This window comes from Rhinopithecus bieti, unplaced genomic scaffold, assembly GCF_001698545.2.
Source record: "Rhinopithecus bieti isolate Rb0 unplaced genomic scaffold, ASM169854v2 scaffold_1017, whole genome shotgun sequence".
Taxonomy (NCBI): Eukaryota; Metazoa; Chordata; class Mammalia; order Primates; family Cercopithecidae; genus Rhinopithecus; species Rhinopithecus bieti.
Genome location: NW_016803657.1, coordinates 3957204 through 3980288, shown reverse-complemented (window position 1 = coordinate 3980288; position 23085 = coordinate 3957204). Strand labels below are relative to the sequence as shown.

The 23085-nt window shown below is 56.9% G+C and overlaps 1 protein-coding gene across 2 annotated transcripts in view; it reads left to right on the top strand.

Annotated features, from left to right (window-relative positions):
- Positions 1–20990, top strand: part of SNX8 (sorting nexin 8) — a 59868-nt gene extending 38878 nt beyond the window's left edge. For both annotated transcript variants that reach the window (XM_017894491.1, XM_017894500.1), the window contains 10 exons: positions 1038–1243; positions 2854–2971; positions 6436–6557; positions 8843–8923; positions 11753–11913; positions 12877–13009; positions 18210–18278; positions 18491–18640; positions 18976–19125; positions 20824–20990. In XM_017894491.1, the coding sequence (XP_017749980.1) occupies positions 1038–1243; positions 2854–2971; positions 6436–6557; positions 8843–8923; positions 11753–11913; positions 12877–13009; positions 18210–18278; positions 18491–18640; positions 18976–19125; positions 20824–20937 (1304 nt within the window). In that variant the 3' untranslated portion in view covers positions 20938–20990. The remainder of the gene's footprint in view (positions 1–1037; positions 1244–2853; positions 2972–6435; positions 6558–8842; positions 8924–11752; positions 11914–12876; positions 13010–18209; positions 18279–18490; positions 18641–18975; positions 19126–20823) is intronic.
- Positions 20991–23085: the final 2095 nt, after the last annotated feature.

The window sequence follows — 23085 nt, the reverse complement described above, 5'->3', positions numbered from 1 at the left end:
TCGGCTCCGTAGTGAGAGTGAGCGAGTCCGGCGTCGGCTCCGTAGTGAGAGTGAGCGAGTCCGGGGTCGGCTCCGTAGTGAGAGTGAGCGAGTCCGGCCTCGGCTCCGTAGTGAGAGTGAGCGAGTCCGGGGTCGGCTCCGTAGTGAGAGTGAGCGAGTCCGGCCTCGGCTCCGTAGTGAGAGTGAGCGAGTCCGGCATCGGCTCCGTAGTGTGAGGGGGCGAGTCCGGCGTCGACTCCGTAGTGTGAGTGAGCAAGTCCGGCGTCGACTCCGTAGTGAGAGTGAGCGAGTCTGGCGTCGACTCTGTAGTGAGAGTGAGCGAGTCCGGGGTCAGCTCCGTAGTGAGAGTGAGTGAGTCCGGCGTCGACTCCGTAGTGTGAGTGAGCGAGTCCGGCGTCGACTCCGTAGTGAGAGTGAGCGAGTCTGGCGTCGACTCTGTAGTGAGAGTGAGCGAGTCCGGGGTCAGCTCCGTAGTGAGAGTGAGTGAGTCCGGCGTCGACTCCGTAGTGTGAGTGAGCGAGTCCGGCGTCGACTCCGTAGTGAGAGTGAGCGAGTCCGGCGTCGACTCCGTAGTGTGAGTGAGCGAGTCCGGCGTCGACTCCGTAGTGAGAGTGAGCGAGTCTGGCGTCGACTCCGTAGTGAGAGTGAGCGAGTCCGGCGTCGACTTTGTAGTGAGAGTGAGCGAGTCTGGCGTCGACTCTGTAGTGAGAGTGAGCAAGTCCGGCCTCGGCTCTGTGGGGTGAGTGAGTGAGTTATTGTGGCTGGCTGAGGATGGGACCTGCTGCGTGACGTGGCCAGAGTCCATGAGCTGAGCTAGCACAGAGCAGAGGGAGGCTGCGCTTTTCAATTTATTTTATTTTTTGTACAGACAGGGTCTCACCATATTGCCCAGGCTGGTCCTGAACTCCAGCGCTCATGTGATCCTCCCTCCTCGGCATCCCAAAGTGCTGGGATTACAGGGGTGCGCCACCGTGCCCGGCCAAGGCTCCACTTTTTGAGCAGCTGTTCTCACTGGTCATTCACCCTCTCCCCTGCAGATCTGCCGACACCCCAGGCCATCGAGCCCCAGGCCATTGTGCAGCAGGCCGCAGCTCCCAGTCGAATGCAGATGCCACAGGGGAACCCACTGCTGCTGTCCCACACCCTGCAGGAGCTGCTGGCCAGGGACACCGTGCAGGTGGAGCTCATTCCGGAGAAGAAGGGCCTCTTCCTGAAGCACGTGGAGTATGAGGTTTCCAGCCAGGTAACTGGCAAATTGTGTGTATGTCGGGGCAGGATGGGGAAGAAAGGGTCGCATCTCAGCATCTCAGGGCAGGAGTGGTGTGACAGGAGAAGGTTGAAGGGTGAGTCTGTGCGGCTGGCTACAGGCAAGATCCAGAACTCGCAGCAGGGTCAGACTGTGGAGCCGACTTTTCCACACCTCTTTTCCTTGCACCTTGCTCTGGCCCAGCCATGTCCCCACCTGGTCCAGTTCGTCCTCCCCACCACTGTGCTCTGTAGTCTTGTGCCTCCCGGGTTCACGCCATTCTCCTGCCTCAGCCTCCCGAGTAGCTGGGACCACAAGTGCCCGCCATCATGCCTGGCTAATTTTTTGCATTTTTAGTAGCGACAGGGTTTCACCGTGTTAGCCAGGATGGTCTTGATCTCCTGACCTCGTGATCCACCCACCTTAGCCTCCCAAAGTGCTGGGATTACAGGCATGAGCCACCATGCCCAGTCTTGTGTTTTTTTTTTTTTTAAATTACAAACGGAGACTTGCTATGTTGTCTCAGCTGATCTCGAACTCCTGGGCTCAAGCATTCCTTTCACATTGGCCTGCCAGAGTGCTCGGCTCACAGGCATGAGCCGCTTGCACCTGGCCTTAAGGACGAGCGATCAGGTCTCCCTACCCTGCCGTCTGCTCTGCTCTGCTTCATTGTGTTCCAGAGCCTGTGGCCACACGGTTCAAATGGTTGTCAGTAGTGCTACCAAAGGGCGAAGCGGGTCAGAGAGGGGAGGATTCCCTTCGAGGACCGTGTCAAAGCCGCCTTGCTGTCTGGCATTGCCGTGGTTCCTGGCCCTCTGGGCCACAGTCGGAGATGTGGACCAACCGGTGGGATGCTGCGGGGCAGTGGAGTGAGCCAACCCTTCCTTCTGGGGCCCGGCAGCCTGGGGGCGAGGCAGCTGTGAGTGTGTGGGACGTGCTGTTCCCTGCCAGGAGCCAGCAGCTGGCCTTTCTTCCAGTCTTACTAAGCTGCCCGTCCCTTAAGTAAATTCATTGCCACGCAGGTAACATTTGTCAAGGAGGCAGTTTAGTCACCCCCAATGTGTGTGTAATGGGCCAGCCACTGACCAGGTGGGAAGCCGCTGTGCTTCATATCATTTGTTTAATTTTTTTTTTTTTTAATTTTTTTGACACAAAGTCTCGCTTTGTCGTCCAGGCTAGAGTGCAGTGGCGCGATCTTGGTTCACTGCAACCTCCATCTCCAGGGTTCAAGGGATTCTCCTGCCTCAGCCTCCAAAGTAGCTGGGACTACAGCTGCCCACCACCACACCCAGCTAATTTTTGTATTTTTAGTAGAGATGGGATTTTGCCATGTTGGCCAGGCTGGTCTCGAACTGCTGACCTCAGGTGATCCACCCGCCTCAACCTCCCAGAGCACTGGGATTACAGGCGGGAGCCACCACGCCCGGCCTAAGAGTTTAAAAGTTGCATTGCCATACACGAAGGCATTACAGGATTTCTCCGTTTAGTAAAGGCCTGGTGAGAGGAGATGCACGTGGTGCTGTCGTTTTCCCGGGCTCTGTTGAGGGGAAGTGATGAGGCGGCGTGGTTTCCAACATCGGATCTAAGCACCGAAACTTCTTTTGCAGCGCTTCAAGTCCTCCGTGTACAGACGGTACAACGACTTCGTGGTCTTCCAGGAGATGCTCCTGCACAAGTTCCCCTACCGTATGGTGCCTGCCCTGCCACCCAAGAGAATGCTGGGAGGTAAAGCTGGGCGTGCTGCCCACCGGGGGCAGAGGGGGCGAGCCCACCCTGTGGTCCCGGCTCAGGGATGGAGCCCACTGTAGACTAGGCAGGTGCAGGGCTGCAGGGAAACTCCAGCCTTTTGGCATCTGGGGCAGAGCTATGGCTTGAGTGCAGCCTTGGTGCAGGCAGGGAGACTGGCACCCTGCATCCTTGGCCCACTGGAGCCTTCAACTGGATGACTGACAGAAGCCCTTGCTGTGCAGGTGTGAAAGAGAACCCCAGTTCCCCTCTCCAGAGTGCAGTGGCCAGGGCCCCCGAGAGCTCCCGGGAGGACTGCCAGGAGCACTGTGTACTTACCTGGATGGCATTGCCCTGCTGGCATCTGCAAAGCCATGGGAGCCTGAGCCATGGGCACCATGGGAGCACTCGTTGACCTCATGGAAGAGAACAGAAGTTGTGCAAGTAGGAAATGTAAGCTGCATCTTGCAGGAGAGAAAAAACAGCATGAGGCTGCCTCACCTTCACCTCTCTGCCTGAAGATGGCCTTGGGCCAGGTGGGAGATCGCAGATGACCTGGGAGCCCCTCTCCAGGCCTGCGTCCCCCTGGGCTGCAGAGCACGTGGACCGCGGCTGCCAGCTCTGATCTCACTGGTGGTCTCTCCCTCAGCCCGTTCCTCCAATTCTGAATAAAAGATGCTGGGGAGGCGAGTGCTTAGAGCTTGATCGTGGCTTTCCGCCGTTCCCAGCCCTTCCACAGTCACCCTGTCCTGGACGGGGGCGCAGCGTGGGAGCTAACACAGTGGCCGGTTCCCCGCATCTGAAATCGTACAATGGTGCATAAATGCTTCTGCCTCTCGCCGGTCACTGAGCAGCCCAGGGTCTGATGGTGTGATTTTCTCCCCGTGCCGTGTGAACGCCACAGAGCAGATCATTCTGGTCACGCTGAAGGGCATGTGGGCGCTTAGGGCAGCAGAGAGCAGAGGACGCAACAGGGATGTGGGATGCTGGCCCAGACTTGGCCATCCAAGTTGCTGAGCGCTGGCTGATGTTCGGCACCTGGAAACTGCACACACGTGCTGCACCACTTGCACGTTATGGAAGCGCAGCCTCATTGGAAGAGGCCTGCCAGTCTTGAGCCAGGAGGGAGGCCCCAGCCAGCTGTATTTGTTTTGTTTTCTTTTTTTTTTTTTTTGAGACAGAGTCTCACTCTGTTGCCCAGGTTGGAATGCGGTGGTGCAATCTCGGCTCACTGCAGCCTCTGTCTCCTGGGTTCAAGTGATTCTCATGCCTCAGCCTCCCAAGTAGCTGGGATTATAGACACGTGCCGCTGTGCCCAGTTCATATTTGTATTTTTGTAGTGACAGGGTTTCACCACGTGGCCCAGGCTGGTCTTGAACTCCTGACCTCAGGTGATTCACCTGCTTCGGCCTCCAAAAGTGCTAGGATTACAGGCGTGAGCCACCACGCCTGGCCTATATTTGTTTTCTTTCTTTTCTTTTTTTTTGAGACAGAACCTTGCTCTGTCACCCAGGCTGGAGTGCAGTGGTGCAATCTCAGCTCACTGCAAGCTCCACCTCCCGGGTTCACGCCATTCTCCTGCCTCAGCCTCCAGAGTAGCTGGGACTACAGGCGCCTGCCACCATGCCCGGCTAATTTTTTTGTATTTTTAGTAGAGATAGGGTTTCACCATGTTAGTCAGGATGGTCTCGATCTCCTGACCTCGTGATCCGCCTGCCTTGGCCTCCCAAAGTGCTGGGATTACAGGCATGGGCCACCGCACCCAGCCTGTTTTCTTTCTTTTATGGTGTTTTTTTGTTTTTGTTTTTGTTTTTTAAGACGGAGTCTTGCCCTGTCACCCAGGCTGGAGTGCAGTGGCAAGATCACGGCTCACTGCAAGCTCCGCCTCCTGGGTTCATGCCATTCTCCTGCCTCAGCCTCCTGAGTCCCTGGGACTGCAGGTGCCCGCCACCACGCCTGGCTAATTTTTTGTACTTTTAGCAGAGATGGGGTTTTACCGTGTTAGCCAGGATGGTCTCAGTCTCCTGACCTCATGATCCACCTCCCTCGGCCTCCCAAAGTGCTGGGATTACAGGCGTGAGCCACCACGCCCGGCCTCTTTTATGGGTTTTTTTAGAGACGGGGTTTCGCTACGCTGGCCAGGCTGATGCAGAACTCCTTGGCCTCACGTGATCTGCCCTCCTCAGCCTCCCAAGATGCTGGGATTACAGGCGTGAGCCATCGAACCTGGCTGTATTTCTTAATACATTAAAATAGTATTTAAAGGCTGGGTGCTGGTGGCTCAGGCCTGTAATCCCAGCACTTTGGGAGGCTGCAGTAGGCTGATCACCTGAGGTCAGGAGTCCGAGACCAGCTTGACCAACATGGTGAAACCCCCGTCTCTACTAAAAGTACAAAAATTAGCCAGGCATGGTGGCGGGCGCCTGTAATCCCAGCTACCTGGGAGGCTGAGGCAGGAGAATCGCTTGAACCTGGGAGGCGGAGGTTGCAGTGAGCCGAGATGACACCACCGCACTCCAGCCTGGGTGACAAGAGCGAAACTCCGTCTCAAAAAAAAAAAAAGTACTTAAATACCATTTTTATTTGTGTTCAGACTGAAATGTCCTGAATGCATCAGTATATGCTTTTACTTTTTTTCCCCTTAGAGTGAAAATATTTAACCCGAATGAAAGCAATGAGTACTTGGATCCTTTGCAGAGTGAGTTACAAGCACAGTGAATAGAAAAACTCAGCCGGGCGCGGTGGCTCACGCCTGTAATCTCAGCACTTTGGGAGGCCGAAGTGGGCGGATCACCTGAGGTCGGGAGTTGGAGACCAGCCTGACCAACATGGTGAAACCCCATCTCTACTAAAAATACAAAAATTAGCCAGATGTGGTGGCAGGCGCCTGTCATCCCAGCTAATTCCAGAGGCTGAGGCAGGAGAATCGCTTGAACCTGGGAGGCAGAGGTTGCAGTGAGCCAAGATTGTGCCACTGCACGCCAGCCTGGGCAACAAGAGCGAAACTCTGTCTCAAAAAAAAAAAAAAAAAAAAACCTGGGTTGCGTTAGTGTTGGAGCGTAGCAAAACCCATTTGTTCGCGGAGAGAAGTGCCAGGAGGGGATTCTGGAAGATGTCTTTAATGGAGGTGATCGAAGTGACCGCTCGCGTGGTTCCCAGGACTCCCCGTGCCAGGGAAAACCACAGGAAACAAGCAGATCTGTGGTTTTCCCTGGCAGCTCCTGGACCCAAGTATGTGTGGCCAGAGGGGGCATCTGAGAATGGAGCTCTTGCTCTGGGCAGCTTTTTCAGACCCATTGTCCGAGCAGCACTGGGGGCCTGGCCAGTGCCCTCCGCTAGCCGCTGGGCGCTCTGCCGCCTGTAGGGAGAGTTTTGAGAACTTGCCCAGAGCAGATGGGGGCCGGCACCCTGGACTCTGTCCAGTGACCCCGGACTCTGTCCAGTGACCCCGTGCCCTCCTCCAGCCGACAGGGAGTTCATCGAGGCCAGGAGGAGAGCCCTGAAGCGCTTCGTCAACCTGGTGGCCCGGCACCCCCTGTTCTCCGAGGATGTGGTCCTCAAGCTCTTCCTGTCCTTCAGTGGCTCGGTGAGTGTGTCTGCCCTGGCCCTGGGAGTTCCCGAGCCTCTGGACCCGCCCTTTCCTCTCTCAGGTTTGGTTCTTGTCCTCCTGGTCCCTTGTTGGACGCCCAGCAGGAATGACATGGACAAGACTTCTTTCCTCTCCAGGTAACAGTCTGAATGTGATTTTCAGAGGTGTCCCTGGTGTTGACTTTGCAGGATTTGGTAAATCCGTGTGGAGATCATGGGTCTCTGTGGTCACTTTGAGGATTTAGGCTGGATGGTTTGGAGGGTTTAGGGAGGTGCCAGAGACTCCAGATGGGAAGAAGTGTTTACTTAAAACAAGGCCCTGTCTGACTAGGGACCACTGGAACACAGGCTGAGCCTCCTTGTTGGAGTCACAGCACAGACCTGCAGCCGGGAATTAGCTTCTTATACACGCGCTCCGTCCGGGTCTGAGCGGGGTTCCTTCCTCCCAGCTGCTGCCGCACAGCTTTAGCGTGTGTCAAGAAGCTACAGCTTGCGGGCACGGTGACCCACGCCTCTCATCCCAGCGCTTTGAGAGGCCGAGGCCAGATGGTCGCTTAAGCCCAGGCGTTTGAGACCAGCCTGGGCAACATAGCGAGACTTCATCTCTACCAAAACAAAACGAAACTGGGGCCAGGCATGGTGGTGCACACCTGTAATCCCAGTCACTCGGGAGGTGAGGGCATGAGAATCGCTTGAACCCGGGAGGTGGAGCTTACAGCGAGCTGTGATTGTGCCACTGCACTCCAGCCTGGGCGACAGAGCGAGACCCTGTCTCAAAAAAACAAAAGACAAAACAAAACAAAAAACAAAAATATCAACCCTGCAGCACAGCTCCTGTTTCCTGCAGGAGGAAGCAGCTGCCAGCCCCTCCAGGGAAGGCGGGCCCTGTGCTTCTCCTCCGCCTATGCCTGCAGGACCCTCTCCCTGTGAGGGGAGGGGCGGGGGCTCCACTGGAATAGAGGTTTCCAGGCTCTCCTCTATTTTCTGGAAAGCCCTTCTTGAATGGGGACCTGAGGGCCTCTGCCCGTGTCCCTGCTGCAGGAAGACACCCCCACTCCCAGGCTGACTTCACACAAGCCTTGCTTCCTTTTGTCTTCACTTCTCTCGGAGGCAGAGGGGCCTTCGCCCTGTGCCTGGGGTGTCTCTGGGATGCGCCTGGGGATGTCTGGAGCCACGCAGTGGGATCTTTTGAGCCCTGAGGGTGGAAACCTTCCTTTGGAAGGCGATCTGGATTGTCAGAAGAGGAATGTGGCAGGACCTGGGAGGGGTGGTGGGGAGGGGTGCCGTGGGTCACGGGTGGGCGATACCCCTGTTCTGGGGGTAGGACGCTCCCTGTGGCCTTTCCACAGGTATCATTCTCTGTCACTTCCCGGCCTCAGTTTTCTTGCTTGCTTTCTGTTTTTAAAGATGGGGTCTCACTATGTTACTCGGGCTGGCCCTGAACCCCTGGGCTCTAAGCAATCCTCCCGCCTCAGGCTCTGAGTAGCTGGGACTACAGGCATGCATCATACTGGGCCTCAGGGTTTTGTTTTTTGTAAAATGAGAGTTGAGTCAGATGATCTTCAAGGCATCTCTGACATTTGAGAATTCCTGGACACGTCAACAGCTGCCTATTAGGGTCTCCCCTTGTATCTCCTAGGTGGCTCCTGATTTTAAGGCATGGCTTTGCCCAGGAGGCCTCGTTCAGATGAGAGGGCTCCAGTGCTAGGGGTTGGGCCTGTCCTTCCTCTGCCCAGCAGCTCCCTGGGCTCTGGTGTCCCTGGCGCCAGGCATGCATTCCCAGGAAGGAAGACACTTTTGCCCTGTTCTATTGCGCTTTTGGAATCTACCAGGGTCTCAGGTATCTGCTGTCTGTCTCCGGGGCTGATGCCTCCCCCCATCTGTGGATGGAGGGGCCGTATCTCTGCAGAGCCGCCTCTGGTCTGTGGATGGAGGGGCCGTTTCTCTGCACAGCCTCCCCCTGTCTGCGGATGGAGGTCTGTGAATGGAGTCGCTGTCTCTCTGGAGAGCTGTCCCCTGTCTGTGGATGGAGTGGCTGTGCCTCTGGAGAGAGGCTGCAGGTTTGTGGGGCTTCTGCTGTGAAGCCAGGACATCCTGTTTGGTGAGAAAAACATCTCAGGGAGAGTCAAGAGATTGCGGAATCCTAATGTCAAAGCCAACATATGGAAATGTGTTTCTCCTGAGGAAGGACGACATCCCGCTTGCTCCACAGTGGCCGACGCCCCACAGCCGCTTTCTTGCTGCCTGTAGAAGAGGGTGAAGCTGTCTCTTTTCCTTTTGCAGGATGTGCAGAACAAGTTAAAGGAGTCAGCACAGTGCGTCGGGGACGAATTCATGAACTGTAAGCTGGCTACCAGGGCCAAGGTATTTTTCTAACTTTGAAGAGTCTTTCCCTTTTTAACCAGAGAAACAACAGTTTTAACCCTGTGTAGTGATTCTGCCTCCTCTGCGTGGCAAGGATTATGCTGACATCTGTCGCATGATTTCCTCATTTAACCCTTGTTTTAGCTGCTCTGACACAGGGCTGGGAGGCCTGTTTTACGGATGGAGAAACAGGCTCGGCGAGCCAAGGTCCCGAGCCTCTAAGCAGCAGGGCCGGGATGCGGCTGAGCTCTGACCTCAGGCCCTCCAGGCACCCCGTGCCCTCTGCCCCTTTCTGTGACTCAGACAGCCGGACGCTTGTGTCACTGCCTCTTCAGATTTCTGGGGATTCATTGTTGCATCTGTTTATTATTGAATGTTTGAAATCTGGTCTTTTTCCAAAAAGGACTAAGGTAGCTACTTGGTAGTTTTTTTTTTTGTTTTTTCTCTTTAAACCTCTTCTTCAGGCCGGCACGGTGGCTCATGCCTATAATCTCAGCACTTTGGGAGGCCGAGGCTGTCGGATCACTTGAGGTCAGGAGTCTGAGACTAGCCTGGCCAACATAGCAAAACCCCATCTCTCATGAAAATACAAAAAAAAAAAAAAAAAAAAACTGGCCGGGCATGGTAGCTCATGCCTGTAATCCTAGCACTTTGGGAGGCCGAGGCGGGCGGATCACGAGGTCAGGAGTTCAAGACTAGCCTGACTAACATGGTGAAACCCCGTCTCTACTAAAAATGCAAAAATTAGCCAGGTGCGGTGGCACATACCTGTAATCCCAGCTACTCAGGAGGCTGAGGCAGGAGAATCACTTTAACCCAGGAGGCGAAAGTTGGAGTGAGCCGAGATCGCATGCCACTGCACTCTAGCCTGGGTGACAGAGACTCCATCAAAAAAAAGAAAAAAAATATTAGCTAGGCCTGGTGGCAGGCACCTGTAATCCTAGCTACTTGGGAGACTGAGGCAGGAGGATTATTTGAACCCAGGAGGCAGAGGCTGCAGTGAGCCGAGGTCATGTTACCGCACTCCAGCCTGGGTAACAGACTCAGACTTTGTCTCAAAAACAACAATAGCAACAACAAAAAAACCAGAAAAAAACCTGCTTCTTCATACAAAAGTAAAAAATCTAATTTTATTTTATTTTATTTTTTGAGACAAGGTCTTGCTCTGTCCCCAAGGCTGTAGTGCAGTGGCACAATCATAGGTCATTGCAGCCTTGACCTGCTGGGTTCCAGCGATTCTCCCACCTCAGCCTCCCATAACAGCTGGGACTACAGGCGTGTGCCACAACACTTGGCTGATTTGTTTGTTTTCGGTATAGATGAAGTCTCACTGTGTTGCCCAGGCTGGCCTTGAACTCTTGGCCTCAAGCAGTCCTCCTGGCATGGCCCCCCAAAGTGCTGGGATTATAGGCATGAGCCGCCACGCCTGGCCAGATCTTTTACCTTCATTTTACTCACTGAGCTTTCTGTTTTCTGAGCACTGGTAGGTAGTATCAAAGCTTCTAAAAAGTCTTTGGGAATAAATGAGGCATACAAGAGGCCTTCCCGCCATGTGGAGAGTCTTTCAGGAATTTATGTTCACTGTGTTTCACTTGAAGATTGTTTGTTTTTATTTTTGTTGTTTTCTGGAGACAGGGTCCCCAGGATGGAGTGCAGTGTTGTGATCATGGCTCTTTGCAGCCTGGAACTCCTGGGCTCAAGTGATCCTCCTGCCTCAGCCCTCTGTAAGCACCTGGGACCACAGGTGCTCCACCACAGTTGGCTAATTTTTTTGATTTTTTGGGAAAGATGGGGTCTCACTGTGTTGCCTAGGCTGTTCTTAAACTCCCAGGCTCTAGCGATCCTCTTGCCTCTCTCCCAGAGTGCTGGGGTACAGGTGTGAGTCACTGTATCCAGCTAAAGATGATGATGATGATGATGATGATTATTATTATTATTATTATTTGAGATGGAGTCTCGCTCTGTCGCCCAGGCTGGAGAGCAGTGGTGCGATCTCGGCTCACTGCAAGCTTTGCCTCCCGGGTTCACGCCATTCTCCTGCCTCAGCCTCCCAATTAGCTAGGACTACAGGCGCCCAACACCAGGCCTGGCTAATTTTTTGTATTTTTAGTAGAGACGGGGTTTCACCGTGGTCTTGATCTCCTGATCTCGTGATCCACCCACCTCGGCCTCCCAGAGTGCTGAGATTACAGGTGTGAGGCACCGTGCCCGGCAAGATTATTTGAGGGTTTTGTTGGTTTGTTTGTTTTGAGACAGAGTCTCGCTCTGTTGCCCAGACTGGAGTGCAGTGGTGCGATCTCAGCTCACTGCAACTTCTGCCTCCCAGGTTCAAGTAATTTTCCTGTCTCAGCCTCCAGAGTAACTGGGATCATAGGCGCCTGCCACCATGCCCAGCTAATTTTTGTATTTTTTGTAGAGACGGGGGTTTCACCATATTGGTCAGGCTGGTCTCGAACTCCTGACCTCGGGTGATCTACCTGCCTCGGCCTCCCAAAGTGCTGGGATTACAGGTGTGAGTGACCGCCCCTGGCCTTATTTGAGTGTTTTTGGATAGGTCCTCCGGTGTGATGGGATTTCAGTGGACTCTGTGGTCCTCATCCCAGGGCTCATTTGTCTTCGTGTTTGTGGCATGCAGGTGATGACGGTTTTCGTTTCTTTTTCGGACGTACAGAGTGATCCCTGCAGGCCTGGAGGAGTGGGGCTCTCGGGGTGGCTCATGGACCTGCTGGGTCTCCCATGGCTCAGCTTTTGGGGGACTGGCTGCTCCCGTCTGACAGGTGCTCCCCAGTGAGTAACACATAGTCTCTCTCCCTCTCCGCATCATGTCAGGACTTCCTCCCAGCTGACATCCAGGCTCAGTTTGCCATCAGCCGGGAGCTAATCCGGAACATCTACAACAGCTTTCACAAGCTTCGCGACAGGGCTGAGCGGATCGCGTCCCGGGCCATCGACAACGCGGCAGATCTTCTCATATTTGGGAAGGAGCTAAGGCAGGTGACCTTTCAGCTTCTGCAGGGGCATGCGCGGTGGGACGGGAATCCATGCTGGTGAAGGGCTTGAGCAGAAAGTGCATTTACCGTAATAACCAGCATCCTGACCCGTTTCACCCCAGAAGGGGCAGAAAGTGGGTCGGGCACATGGGGGGGTCATATTTAGAAGAATCACGGGAGAATTTCAGCCCTGAAACACAGATTTCTGAGCACAAGTAAATGCTCACCAGTTTCTAGTCTGGTAGTTTTCCCACTGTCAGGGTGAGACTTTAAAAAAAGATCCCAGGCCAGGTGGCTCACACCTGTGATCCCAGCACTTTGGGAGGCCAAGGCGGGTGGATCACTTGAGGTCAGGAGTTCAAGACCAGCCTGGCCAAGATGGTGAAACTCCGTGTCTACTAAAAATACACACACACAAAAAAATTAGCTGGGCATGGTGGTGAGTGCCTGTAATCCCAGCTACTTGGGAGGCTGAGGCGGAGAATTGCTTGGACCTGGGAGGTGGAGGTTGCAGTGAGCTGAGATTGGGCCACTGCACTCCAGCCTGGGCGACAGAGCAAGACTCCATCTCAAAAAAAGGAAAAAAAGATCCCTTTGACTTGGGGAAGAACAGACCATGGGCTGGCAATGCTTCCTTTGCCTGAGGGGAGGGGAGACCCCACCCAGGACTCTGCTCCCCCCAGCAGTGCCCCTCACCTGTGCACACATGTCACCTGGGGGCTGGTAGGGAAGAACAGATGCAGCAGGGCCTGGGGTGCAGCCCCAGGGCCACCCTTTGTCCTGGGCTTCCAGGGTCCCCACAGGCCACTCTTTGAGCAGCAGGGGCATAGGACGGGGGAGCGTGCAGGTTGCCATGGAGGACGCAGTGTTGAGAGCTGCGTGTCTGTGGCGGGGGATGCCAGGCTCGACTGCGGGGTGAGCTCCAGGCCTTGAGTGTCTCCTCTCGTGTGCTTGCTCCCTCAGTGCAATCGGGTCCGACACAACCCCGCTGCCCTCCTGGGCCGCTCTGAACAGCAGCACCTGGGGGTCCCTGAAGCAGGCTCTGAAAGGCCTGTCTGTGGAATTCGCGCTGCTCGCCGATAAGGCCGCACAACAGGTGAGTGGATCGGTTCTCCCAGGCGCCTGTTCCAGAGAACACACTATGCCTTGGCATGGGGAGCGCCTCCTGCTTACACGGGCTTCACAGTTTGTTTTTGTTTCGTTTTTTTGAGACGGAGTCTCGCTCTGTCGCCAGGCTGGAGCGCTGTGGTGCGATCTTGGCTCACTGCAACCTCCGCCTCCCGGGTTCAAGTGATTCTCCTCCCTTAGCCTCCTGAGTAGCTGGGACTACAGGTGTCCACCACCACGCCTGGCTAATTTTTTGTATTTTTAATAGAGACAAGGTTTCACCATGTTGGTCAGGCTGGTCTCGAACTCCTGACCTCAGGTGATCCGCCCACCTCGGCCTCCCAAAGTGCTGGGATTACAGGTGTGAGCCACTGTGCCCGGCCGGCTTCCCAGTTGTGAGCTGAGTGAGTGAGCAGCTGTGCCCTGGGTGGGAACTGTCTGTCCCCATCTGTTCCTGGTGGCTCCTAGGAGTGTTGATGCTTTCGAGAGGGGTTGCCAGTGACAAAACAGATAGGGCTGTAGTCTTGAGTGTTGATTTTGCTGAGGTTGGAAGAGAAGATAGACTCTGTCTTTGAAAAGATCATCTCAGGCTTCCAGGCATGCTCCTGGGTGGGCCAGATAGTTCCCGCTTTGCTGTCTGAGTCAGCTAGGATTTGGCACTGGAGACTTAACTCATCAGAATAATGATGAAGCCCCAGCACCCAAGAGGCTCCCACCTCCCACTCCACACACAACCTTAGGAAGTGCTTCTGCTGCATGGGCAGAAGCTGTTTTTAGAAATCCGCCACGATCTTGGAGTAATTTGGGATCAGTTTGAAGATACGGTGTTTACTATCACGCTGCAAGGCTCATCTGGGTGCTTTTATGTTAAAAAACTGTTACGTGGCTGGGAATGGCGGCTCACACCTATCATCCCAGTGCTTTGGGAGGCCGAGGCAGGAGGACTGCTTGAGCCCAGGAGTTCGAGACCCAGCCTGGGTAACAGAACAAGATCTCATCTCTATATATAAAAAAAAAAATTAGCCAGGGGTGGTGGTGCATGCGTGTAGTCCCAGCTACTCAAGAGGCTGAGGTAGGAGGATCACCTGAACCCAAGAGGTAGAGGCTTCAGTGAGCCGTGAGGGTGCCAGTGCACTCCAGCCTGGGCGAGAGAGTGAGACCCAGTCTCAAAAACAAAAAAAGCTGACATAGTTGTGAAGGTGGGAGCTTGCTACCTAGTTCCTATTTCTTGGGGAAGTGGCCTCCAGGCTGCTTGTTATTGGTTTGAAGTAAGTGATCAGATCATGCCCATGAGGGCCGCGCTCCCCGCTGAGCCCTGGAACTCCTGATGGCTTGGTGAACCCACCTGCTGTGGAGTCGGGGCTTTTCAAGCTGGAACCGGGATGCTCAGGTGCCCGTGACGTTTTTCATGCTGAAGAGGAAATTTGATGTCTTTGCTGGTGTGGAAAGTCCTGGGTTTTCTTCCTCTTCCGCCCCCGTGCTTGTGTGTTCCCTTTAGAAACGGAGGGAGGGCACTGTTGGTGTCTGTGGATTGGGGCTGGGTCTATTCTGTCTTTAGGTCTGTGTGCCCCCTGCCCCCAGGTGGAGGGGACCGAGAACATGGGACTGGGGCCTTGTCAGCATAGAGACAGAGGAGCTCACGGCCCCCTGCCCTGTGCAGCGTGCCTCTGTGCTGTGACTGTGCTCAAGCTACTTTGGTCTCCAGGCCTCAGTTTCCCCATCAATTCAATACAAGGGGGTTGGATCATATTATTAAAAGAGCTATTTTCTTTTCTTTTTTTTTTTTGAGACAAAGTCTCGCTCTGTCGCCCAGGCTGGAGTGCAGTGGTGTGATCTCGGCTCACTGCAACCTCTGCCTCCTGGGTTCAAGCGATTCTCCTGCCTCAGCCTCCCGAGTAGCTGGGATTACAGGTGCACACCACCACGCCTGGCTAATTTTTGCATTTTTAGTAGAGACGGGGTTTCACCATGTTGGCCGGGCTGGTCTCAAACTGCTGACCTCAGGTCATCCGCCCGCCTCGACCCCCCAAAGTGCTAGGATGACAGGCACGAGCCTCTGTGTGCGGCCAAAAGAGCTGTTTCTGTAATCTGCTGACCCTTTCCTCCAAACTCGGTGTGCAAAGCATAAAAGGTGTTCCTGTCATAGGGACCCAGACCCTTGCCACATTCCACTCCCTCTGGAGCAGGTGGCTGCCGGCGGGGTGCCCAGAGTGCCCCAGGGCTCTGCAGAGCGCAGGATCAGCATCACTCATGAGGTGATTTCCAAAATTTTTTCTGATTCAGCCCTGGATGCTGCATTTCCACCTTGAAGAGGAAGAGAAGGTTGAGGCTTCTGGTGCAGTAGGAGTCTGTGGCTTGAGGTTCTGCCCAGCTTTGTGACTCTTGGACATTTCATGAGTTGTGTTTTGGGACTGTGATGTCTGGAGAAGTGCTGTTTCCTGGATATCTCTCACTGTCCTTGGTTGTAGTGAAATTGAGCTTTTACATGGAACGAACCTCGAGGCCTTTCATTTGATGCAGCAAAAGTTCCATCTCACCCTTGCTGTTCAGTCAGAGGCAGGGAGGACCGTTTTTCCTAATTCTGCTTGTATTTACACCAGTGTTACTCTCCCCAGACCTGTTAGGAGCTGAAGGTAGCCATATCCCAGCAAGACACGTGAGACTCGGAGTAGGGTCTGTCTGTTCCAGGGTCTGGGTGATGGGGCCTGCGCCTTGGTTAAAGGCGCGTGCATTGATGGTTTAGGGCACATTTGTCCAACCGGTGGCCCACAGGCTGCATGTGGCCCAGGACGGCTTTGAATGTGGCCTAACACAAGTCCGTAAACTTGGCCGGGCACAGTGGCTCACGCCTGTAATCTCAGCACTTTGGGAGGCTGAGATGGGCAGATCACCTGAGGTCAGGAGTTTGAGACCAGCCCGGCCAACATGGTGAAACCCCATCTCTACTAAAAATACAAAAATTAGCTGGGCGTGGTGGCTTACACCTGTAATCCCAGCTACTCGGGAGGCTGAGGCAGGAGAATCGCTTGAACCTGGGAGGCGGAGGTTGCAGTGAGCTGAGATCACGCCACTGTACTCCAGCCTGTGTAACAGAGGAAGACTCTGTCTCAAAAAACCCCAAATCTGTAAACTTTCTGAAAACATGAGATTTATGCACAGATTTCCTTCCTTCCCTCCCTCCCTCCCTCTCTCTTTTGCTCATCAGCTGTCACAGTGTTAGTGTATTTTATGTGTGGCTCAAGACAATTCTTCTTCCAATGTGGCCCAGGGAAGCCAAAACATTGGACACCCCTGCTTTAGGGCATTGTCCAGCACTGAACCACAGATGGGACTTGGTGACAAATGACAAGCAGAGGGACCCCCGAGTTCCCCCTCTTCTGCTGGGCCAGGGAATAAGCCTCCATTCTCCTGAGCCCCTGCCTGGTCAGGTGGGAGCTGGGCATCTGCGGTCAGCTGGCGTTTTCCATCTTGAGTTTTAGAAACTCTTAGCACACCTCTTTTCCTGGCACATTTTACTGGCTGGAATCCCAGCTGCTTTGGGTGTGGGGTTGGTGGCTGGGGAGCTTCCTTGTTCAGTCCGCCTGAGGTCTGGCCTGGGCCGGTTCCTTCCTCCCAGAATCAGAGGGGCTCCCCAGAACCACCAGCCAGGTCTGCAGGGGGCCCCCTTCCCCACCAGCCCACCCATTACCAGGCGGAGACGCCTTCGAGCCCAGGTGTCTTGATGGGAACAAGGCCTGCGTTCCCGTGGGACAGGGGCATCTTAGGGTCCCCTGGGGTACAGCAGAGCCTGGGTAGCACCCCTGGCTCCCAGTCCAGGACTGTGTCCCATGAAACTCCTTCTAGTCATTTCTTCTGCCTGCACTATCTCTTGCTGAACTTGACCTGCAGGGCGTGGGGTGAGCTTTCCACCCCTGCCACGCGTGGAGCCCGGGGAATCGTGGAGGGAGCGTGGTCTCCCTGAGCTGCTCAGTGAGCTGTGGGGACTGAGGGCAGGAGCTGTGGGGACCGGATCCCTTCAGGGCCGGGGTGTGACTGAAGGCGTCGGTGTTGGGGGTTTCCCCAGGATACCTGCCGTGGGCCTGGCTTGGTTGCGGTTGTGGCTGGGGGGGTCGGTGGTGAGCTGTGCAGGTCAGGGGTGGATGGGCTGCCCCTTCCACTGCCTTCCCCGGACCCCTGCTGTCTCCAGAGCTTGGATCCTCCCCTCAGTGGCAGCCGGAGCCTAGGGCTTTGGACGGACTCTTCATACCACAGACGCCTCTGACCACTGTGCCTCCGGGCCGTGTGCACTGTGCCTGGCCTGCGCCCCCACCAAGCGCTGCTACCCGTGAACGCCGGGCTGGCGGAGGCAGTGTCTGCATGGGGTTCGGCCCGTGGGGGCTACCTCGTGTCACCCCCCAGGTGCTGTGGTGATCCTAGGAGCAGGGCATCCCTCTGCCATGACGGGGTCCCCTTCCACTCCAGGACTGCCCGCCCTTTGCTGTGCACTCACTGCCCTGTTGGGCTCTCTCTGTGGCTGTGCTGCCCGCACAGAACCTCGTGTGAGGGCCAGAGAGGAGCCTGTGTCCACCGCCACCCCCCGCCGCCGAGTGTGGTGCTTCTGCGTGCAGCCCGAGGCGGCCGCCTCTCTTGCTGGATCAACAGCGCGTCCTTCCTGCAGCTGCCGTCTTTCCTACCCTGCGCCCCCTTCCTAGGCCTGCGTTGCTCTCTCCTGTTACTGATGCGGAGACCACACCCTCGTTCTCCCCCGTGTCCCTCCCGGGCGTCCACGTTTTCCACACAGCTCACAGCGTCCGATGGGAGCTCGGGTTTTCTGCAGTGCTTGATGGAGCCGTAGGAGTGGGGGTTCTGGGGCGCCTGGCTCGCCCAGCGTGTGTGTCGGGAGATTCGCCGGCTTTGCGAAGGCCTGAGGCAGGCACGGCAGGCCGGGCTGATGAGCAGGAGGGTGGGCAGCCGTCCCGCGGGAACGCAGGCCTTGTTCCCATCCAGACTCCTGGGCTCGAAGGCGTCTCCGCTTGGTCATGGGTGGGCCGGTGGGGAAGCGGACCCCGTGCAGACCTCGCTGGTGGTTCTGGGGGCCTTTCTGACTCTGGGAGGAAGGAACCGGCCCAGGCCAGGCTTGGGTCTGAGTTCCCGGGCAGGGGCCCGGTCTTATATGCATCCGCGTGGGTGAGCTCCCCCTCGCCTTCCAGGGTAAGCAGGAAGAGAATGACGTGGTGGAGAAGCTGAATCTCTTCTTGGATCTGCTGCAGTCCTATAAGGTGAGTGCTCCTTGGTTGGGGGCAGAACTTTCAGGAATGATCTTAGGATCCTTCAAGGGTCTAACTCCTGGGAGACGGAGGAGGAGCTGAGAAGCCAGGGCTGCAGGGGGAGACGGGGCCTTCCGTCTCGCGGGGGTGCTTCCCCCGGCCAGCTCCGCAGGGCCTGGTGCGGGCATTGGGGGCAGCGGCGAATACCTCCCCTGGCCCGGCAGGACCTGTGCGAGCGGCATGAGAAGGGCGTGCTACACAAGCACCAGCGGGCGCTGCACAAGTACAGCCTGATGAAGAGGCAAATGATGAGCGCCGCCGCGCAGAACCGCGAGCCGGAGTCCGTGGAGCAGCTGGAGTCCCGCATCGTGGAGGTGGGTGGCGTGGCGGCCGAGCAGGCCCGTGGGAGCCTTTCCCCTCCTGGCCATGGTGGGACCACAGCCCTCCTGGTGGGCTCCCCTGGGTTGGCTCCATGTGTCTGGAACAGAGCTGGGGGTGCAGTGGAGGCAGGGAGCCGGCCCGGGTGCCCAGAGTGACGCGGCTCCCTGCCCGGCGCTCCCTCCCCGGCCCTCTCTTACCTCGCCACCTTCCAAATGCCTGGTGAAGGCTGAAGGAGAAGGGGCCGTCCTGGCGCAGGGAGCACGCTGGTGTTCTGGCCTTGGTGCTCTGGTTGCCGGCTGGGTTCCAAGGGCGGCTGTTTGCTCTGCAGCAGGAGAACGCGATTCAGACAATGGAGCTGCGGAACTACTTCTCCCTGTACTGCCTGCACCAGGAGACGCAGCTCATCCACGTCTACCTGCCCCTCACCTCCCACATCCTCCGCGCCTTCGTCAACTCTCAGATCCAAGGACACAAGGAGGTGAGTCCGCCCTGCCCCGGCCGCTGTCTCAGTCACGGCCTTTCGTTGTCCCGCCGCCCTTCCTTCCAGCCTGGTGGCGCGGTGGCCGGCCGCCCTGCAGAGGTGTTTTAGTGCAGTGGGGATCCTTATGGGCCTTGGAACACGGTGCTCACCCAGATCTTCTAGTCTCCTGTGTAGCCAAAATCAGAATCGTGAGGGTGTCCCCAGTGATTCCTGGGGGGTGGAGGGAGGAGCAGACAGGGACAGTTTGCCTTCTGGAGGGATTTGAGAAGTCCAAGGCCCCCGCACCCTGAGGCGGAGAGAAGGGTTCTGGGCGCCTGGGAGCGCGTAGGTGGGTGTTTCTCCGAAGATCCCTGGCCGGCTTCCTCCAGATGGCGGTTCCTTCAGCCTGTGAGAAGAAACGCTCCCAAGGTCCTGGGAGAAGCCGCCCTTGATTTCTGGTGGCTGGCTCACTGTAGCGCCGCTGGGATTACAGGCCTGAGCCCCTGTGCCTGGCTGAAATTCTGTTTATTAAGTAGCTGCAAGCAGCTTTGAAGCCGTGGTCTGTGGTTTGTGTTGAACAGCACCGAGTGTCTGGGATGGTCACGAGATTCCACACTGTCCCCGGGAGGTGCTTGGTGCCTTGGGTGCCGTCCAGCAGTTTGGGAATGGCAGGCTGGAGGCGGCCGTGGTGGGGCTGGAGAGGTGGGGACAGCTGCTGTATTAGGAGCATCACTGTGTGTGACATGGCCAGGGTCTCAGGGACCAGGTTGGGTTTGGACATGTGAGTGGCTGGGTGTGTCCTCAGTGAAGGAACGTGACCAACAGGCGGGACCCTGTCCTGCCCAGGGCATGATGCCATAACCCCAGTCCTACCAGGCTTTTTATTATGGTGATGAGGAATTTCCAGTCCTGTGATGCTGAGATGAGTGTGCTGTGGTCCAGTGACTCAGGCCCCCAGGGTGCGCCCTGCCCTTCTCTGGCCACCTGAGCCCCTGCCTGGCAGGTCTTGGCCTGACCCCTGCCTCACTGCCACGCTCCCCTCCTCACATCCACAGCATCCGTTCCTTGCCCTGGTTCCCAAAGTGCTTGGCGAGTGGGGCTGCCGTTTGCATTTGGTTTGGGTGTTACTGATTTGGTGGATGTGGTCTCTGTGTTTCTGGTTTGCTGTTTGGTTTTGAGATGGAGTCTTGCTCTGTCGCCCAAGCTGGAGGGCTGTGGTGTCATCACAGCTCACTGCAGCCCCAGTCTCCTGAGTAGCTGGGACCACAGGCAGGCGCCACCACGTCCGACTAATATTTCTGATTTTCTGTGGAGACAGGGTATCCCTATGTTGCCCAGGCTGGCCTTGGTGTTGGACCTGTCAAGGCTTCATGAGGCCAGTGCCCACACGGCGGCCAGAGCATGTACTGGCGATGACGCGATAGTCGTGTTTCTCACGATTCCACGGCAGGCAGATTTGCGGCCCTTTGGTCCTGGGTGCAGAGACTGAGGCGTGGGCATCTGTGACCACAGGACACATGAGGTCGCTGGTCCACTCCTTGTTTGGGCTTCCTCTGTGCAGGATGGGCAGTACTGGTTCTGCCAGAGGTTCGAGGAGCTGACGCACCCGAGGGCCTCTCCCTCCTTGTCACTGGCAGGGGAAGGAACTGGGATTAGAGTGTGAGGAGCAGCCCCGGCCCCGCCTGCTGATGTTGTTCTCTTCGTGTTGCCTTTCAGATGAGCAAGGTGTGGAACGACCTGAGGCCCAAGCTCAGCTGCCTCTTTGCGGGACCACACAGTGCCCTGACCCCACCGTGTTCCCCGCCGGAGGACGGTCTGTGTCCTCACTAGCGCCTGAGGCGGAGGTGGTGCTCCCTGCGGCCGCACTAAAACCTCTTTCCAAACGGTGTGTCCGGTGTAATTCCCTTTGGACAGCAGCTCCCCTCCCCGCCACGTGCTGCAGCCGGAGCAGAGGAGCTCACGCCTGCGGGTCGGGAGGGGCGTCCATGGATCACAAGAGCAGCTGGGCCACACCGCCCTTCGCCCTGTGGCCTGCTAGCCTGGTGGAGAGGGGTGGTGGGGTTCTCTGGAATGGTTTTCTTCTGATACCGAGAGCCCTGCTGGGAGGCAGGGATCTCTCATCTCACAGTTTGTGCCTGGGAGAGCGTGGGGGCGGGGCCTCCAGGTGTTGGAACAGTCGGGAGGGGCAGCGTCATGGTGCTCAGTCAGCCAAGGAGAGAGAGAGGGCAGGGCCGCCCTGCAGCCCAGGCATGGGACTGACCACGGACAGCAAGGGGACAGCCAGTGGTGCCAAGGCTGGGAGGGAGGGCCGTCGGGCATGGGACACGCACGGTGAATTTTCTAGGGAACTCGCTGCAGTCAACACCAGGAGCCCTGGTCTGGGAGTGGCCTGTGGGGTCCAGTGGCCTCATGCCCTGTGTCCACACCATGACCCCATGTGTGCCCCTGTGTCCACACCATGACCCTGTGTGTGCTTGTGGCCTCAGGCCTGGAAGACAAAGGCGTGACGGAGAGCTGGGGCTCTGAGAGCGGACGCTGCAGCAGCTCTGTTCTCATCCCCTGGACTCCCTTGATTTCTGGTGACCAGTGTTGGAGTCTGCACCATGCGGCACTGAGGCTGGATGGGCTGGCAGAGGACGGGGGGGACGTGGGGGACGTGTGTTCCATTCCAGCTGGGGCTCTAGAGGAGGGATAGCCCCTTTTTAAGTGGATTTTCTTCTCTGAGGTGCCCAGAGCCCTCCTCCCAGCCTCTTGCCACGCACGTGCTGTCCCGGCCACCTGCCCACAGAGGGGAACTGGTCTTTCAGCCCCTTCCCTTCTCTGGGTGAGGAAGGCCAGTCTCCTGAGCTCTGTGGGGCTGCAATGTCCACCTCAGGCCTGGGTCTGCTCCTGCCCCAAACCCCTTTTGTGGAAGGCACACGGAGCCAGGCTGGGCTCCTGGACCCCTGCACTTCTCCGGAGCCTGAGGCCCCTCCCTGGCCGGGGGGAGACGCTGGAAGAGGCCCTCCGGGCTCCAGGGTTTCCGAGGTCCCTCCATTCTGCAGATGCTTGCTGGCCTCCGGGGTGTTCTCTCACGGAGGATGCTTCCCTTCCACCTGTACCTACGGGCAGCTCATGGTCCCGGGATGGAAAGGGGACTCTGTGTGTACCTCCCAGGCAGGGGATCCGTCGTCCACTGTGAGCCAGCCAGAGGGAGCGGCTGTGCTGACTTGGGGGCTGTGGGGCTTGGGCCCAGCCCGGCCTGTGGGTTCTGCTGGTGCCTTCCTGCTGTGGGGTGGGCTGCTTCCTCCTGGCCAGATGAGCAGAGGAAATGTTCTCTTTGGAGCCAAGGGGGTGGGCTGTCCCATGAGTCCCTAGCCCACCCAAGTCTTGGGCTGTGCTGCCTTCTGACCCCCCTCTGCAGAGACAGGTTCTCAGTTGGCATGAGTGGCACTGTGACACCTGAGCCATGAAGCGTGACCCTGTGTGGGCAGAAGGGTGCAAGGACTCTCCGTCCTTCCTGCACCTGCCTGGGGCCTGTCCAGCTGCAGGACCATAGAGGCTGTGGGGAGCTGTGGCGGGCATCAGGCGCTGCGGCCTCTGTGTCTCCAGAGGAGGCAAGGCACGCGCTCCTGACACAGCCCTCCAAGGAGAGAGCAAGACTTCAGAATGAGCTTTTCTGAAGGAGCTTTCCTGGCAGGGACTCCGGGATCAGTGAGTGTATGAGAGGCCACATGCCTGGTGGCATCTCCCTGTGGTGAAAACTTTAGGAGCAGGGTCTCAGGGTCCTCGTATCCAGAGGCTGAGGATGGAGCTGGAAAGCAGGAGGGCAGGGGTGAGGAGGGAGCAGGAGGGCAGGGGTGAGAGGGAATAGGAGGGAAGGGGTGAGGGGGAGCAGAAGAGGGGTGAGAGGGAGCAGGAGAGCAGAGGTCGGGGGGACAGACGGGCAGGGGTGAGGAGAGAGCAAGAGGGCAGGGATGAGGGGGGACAGGAGGGCAG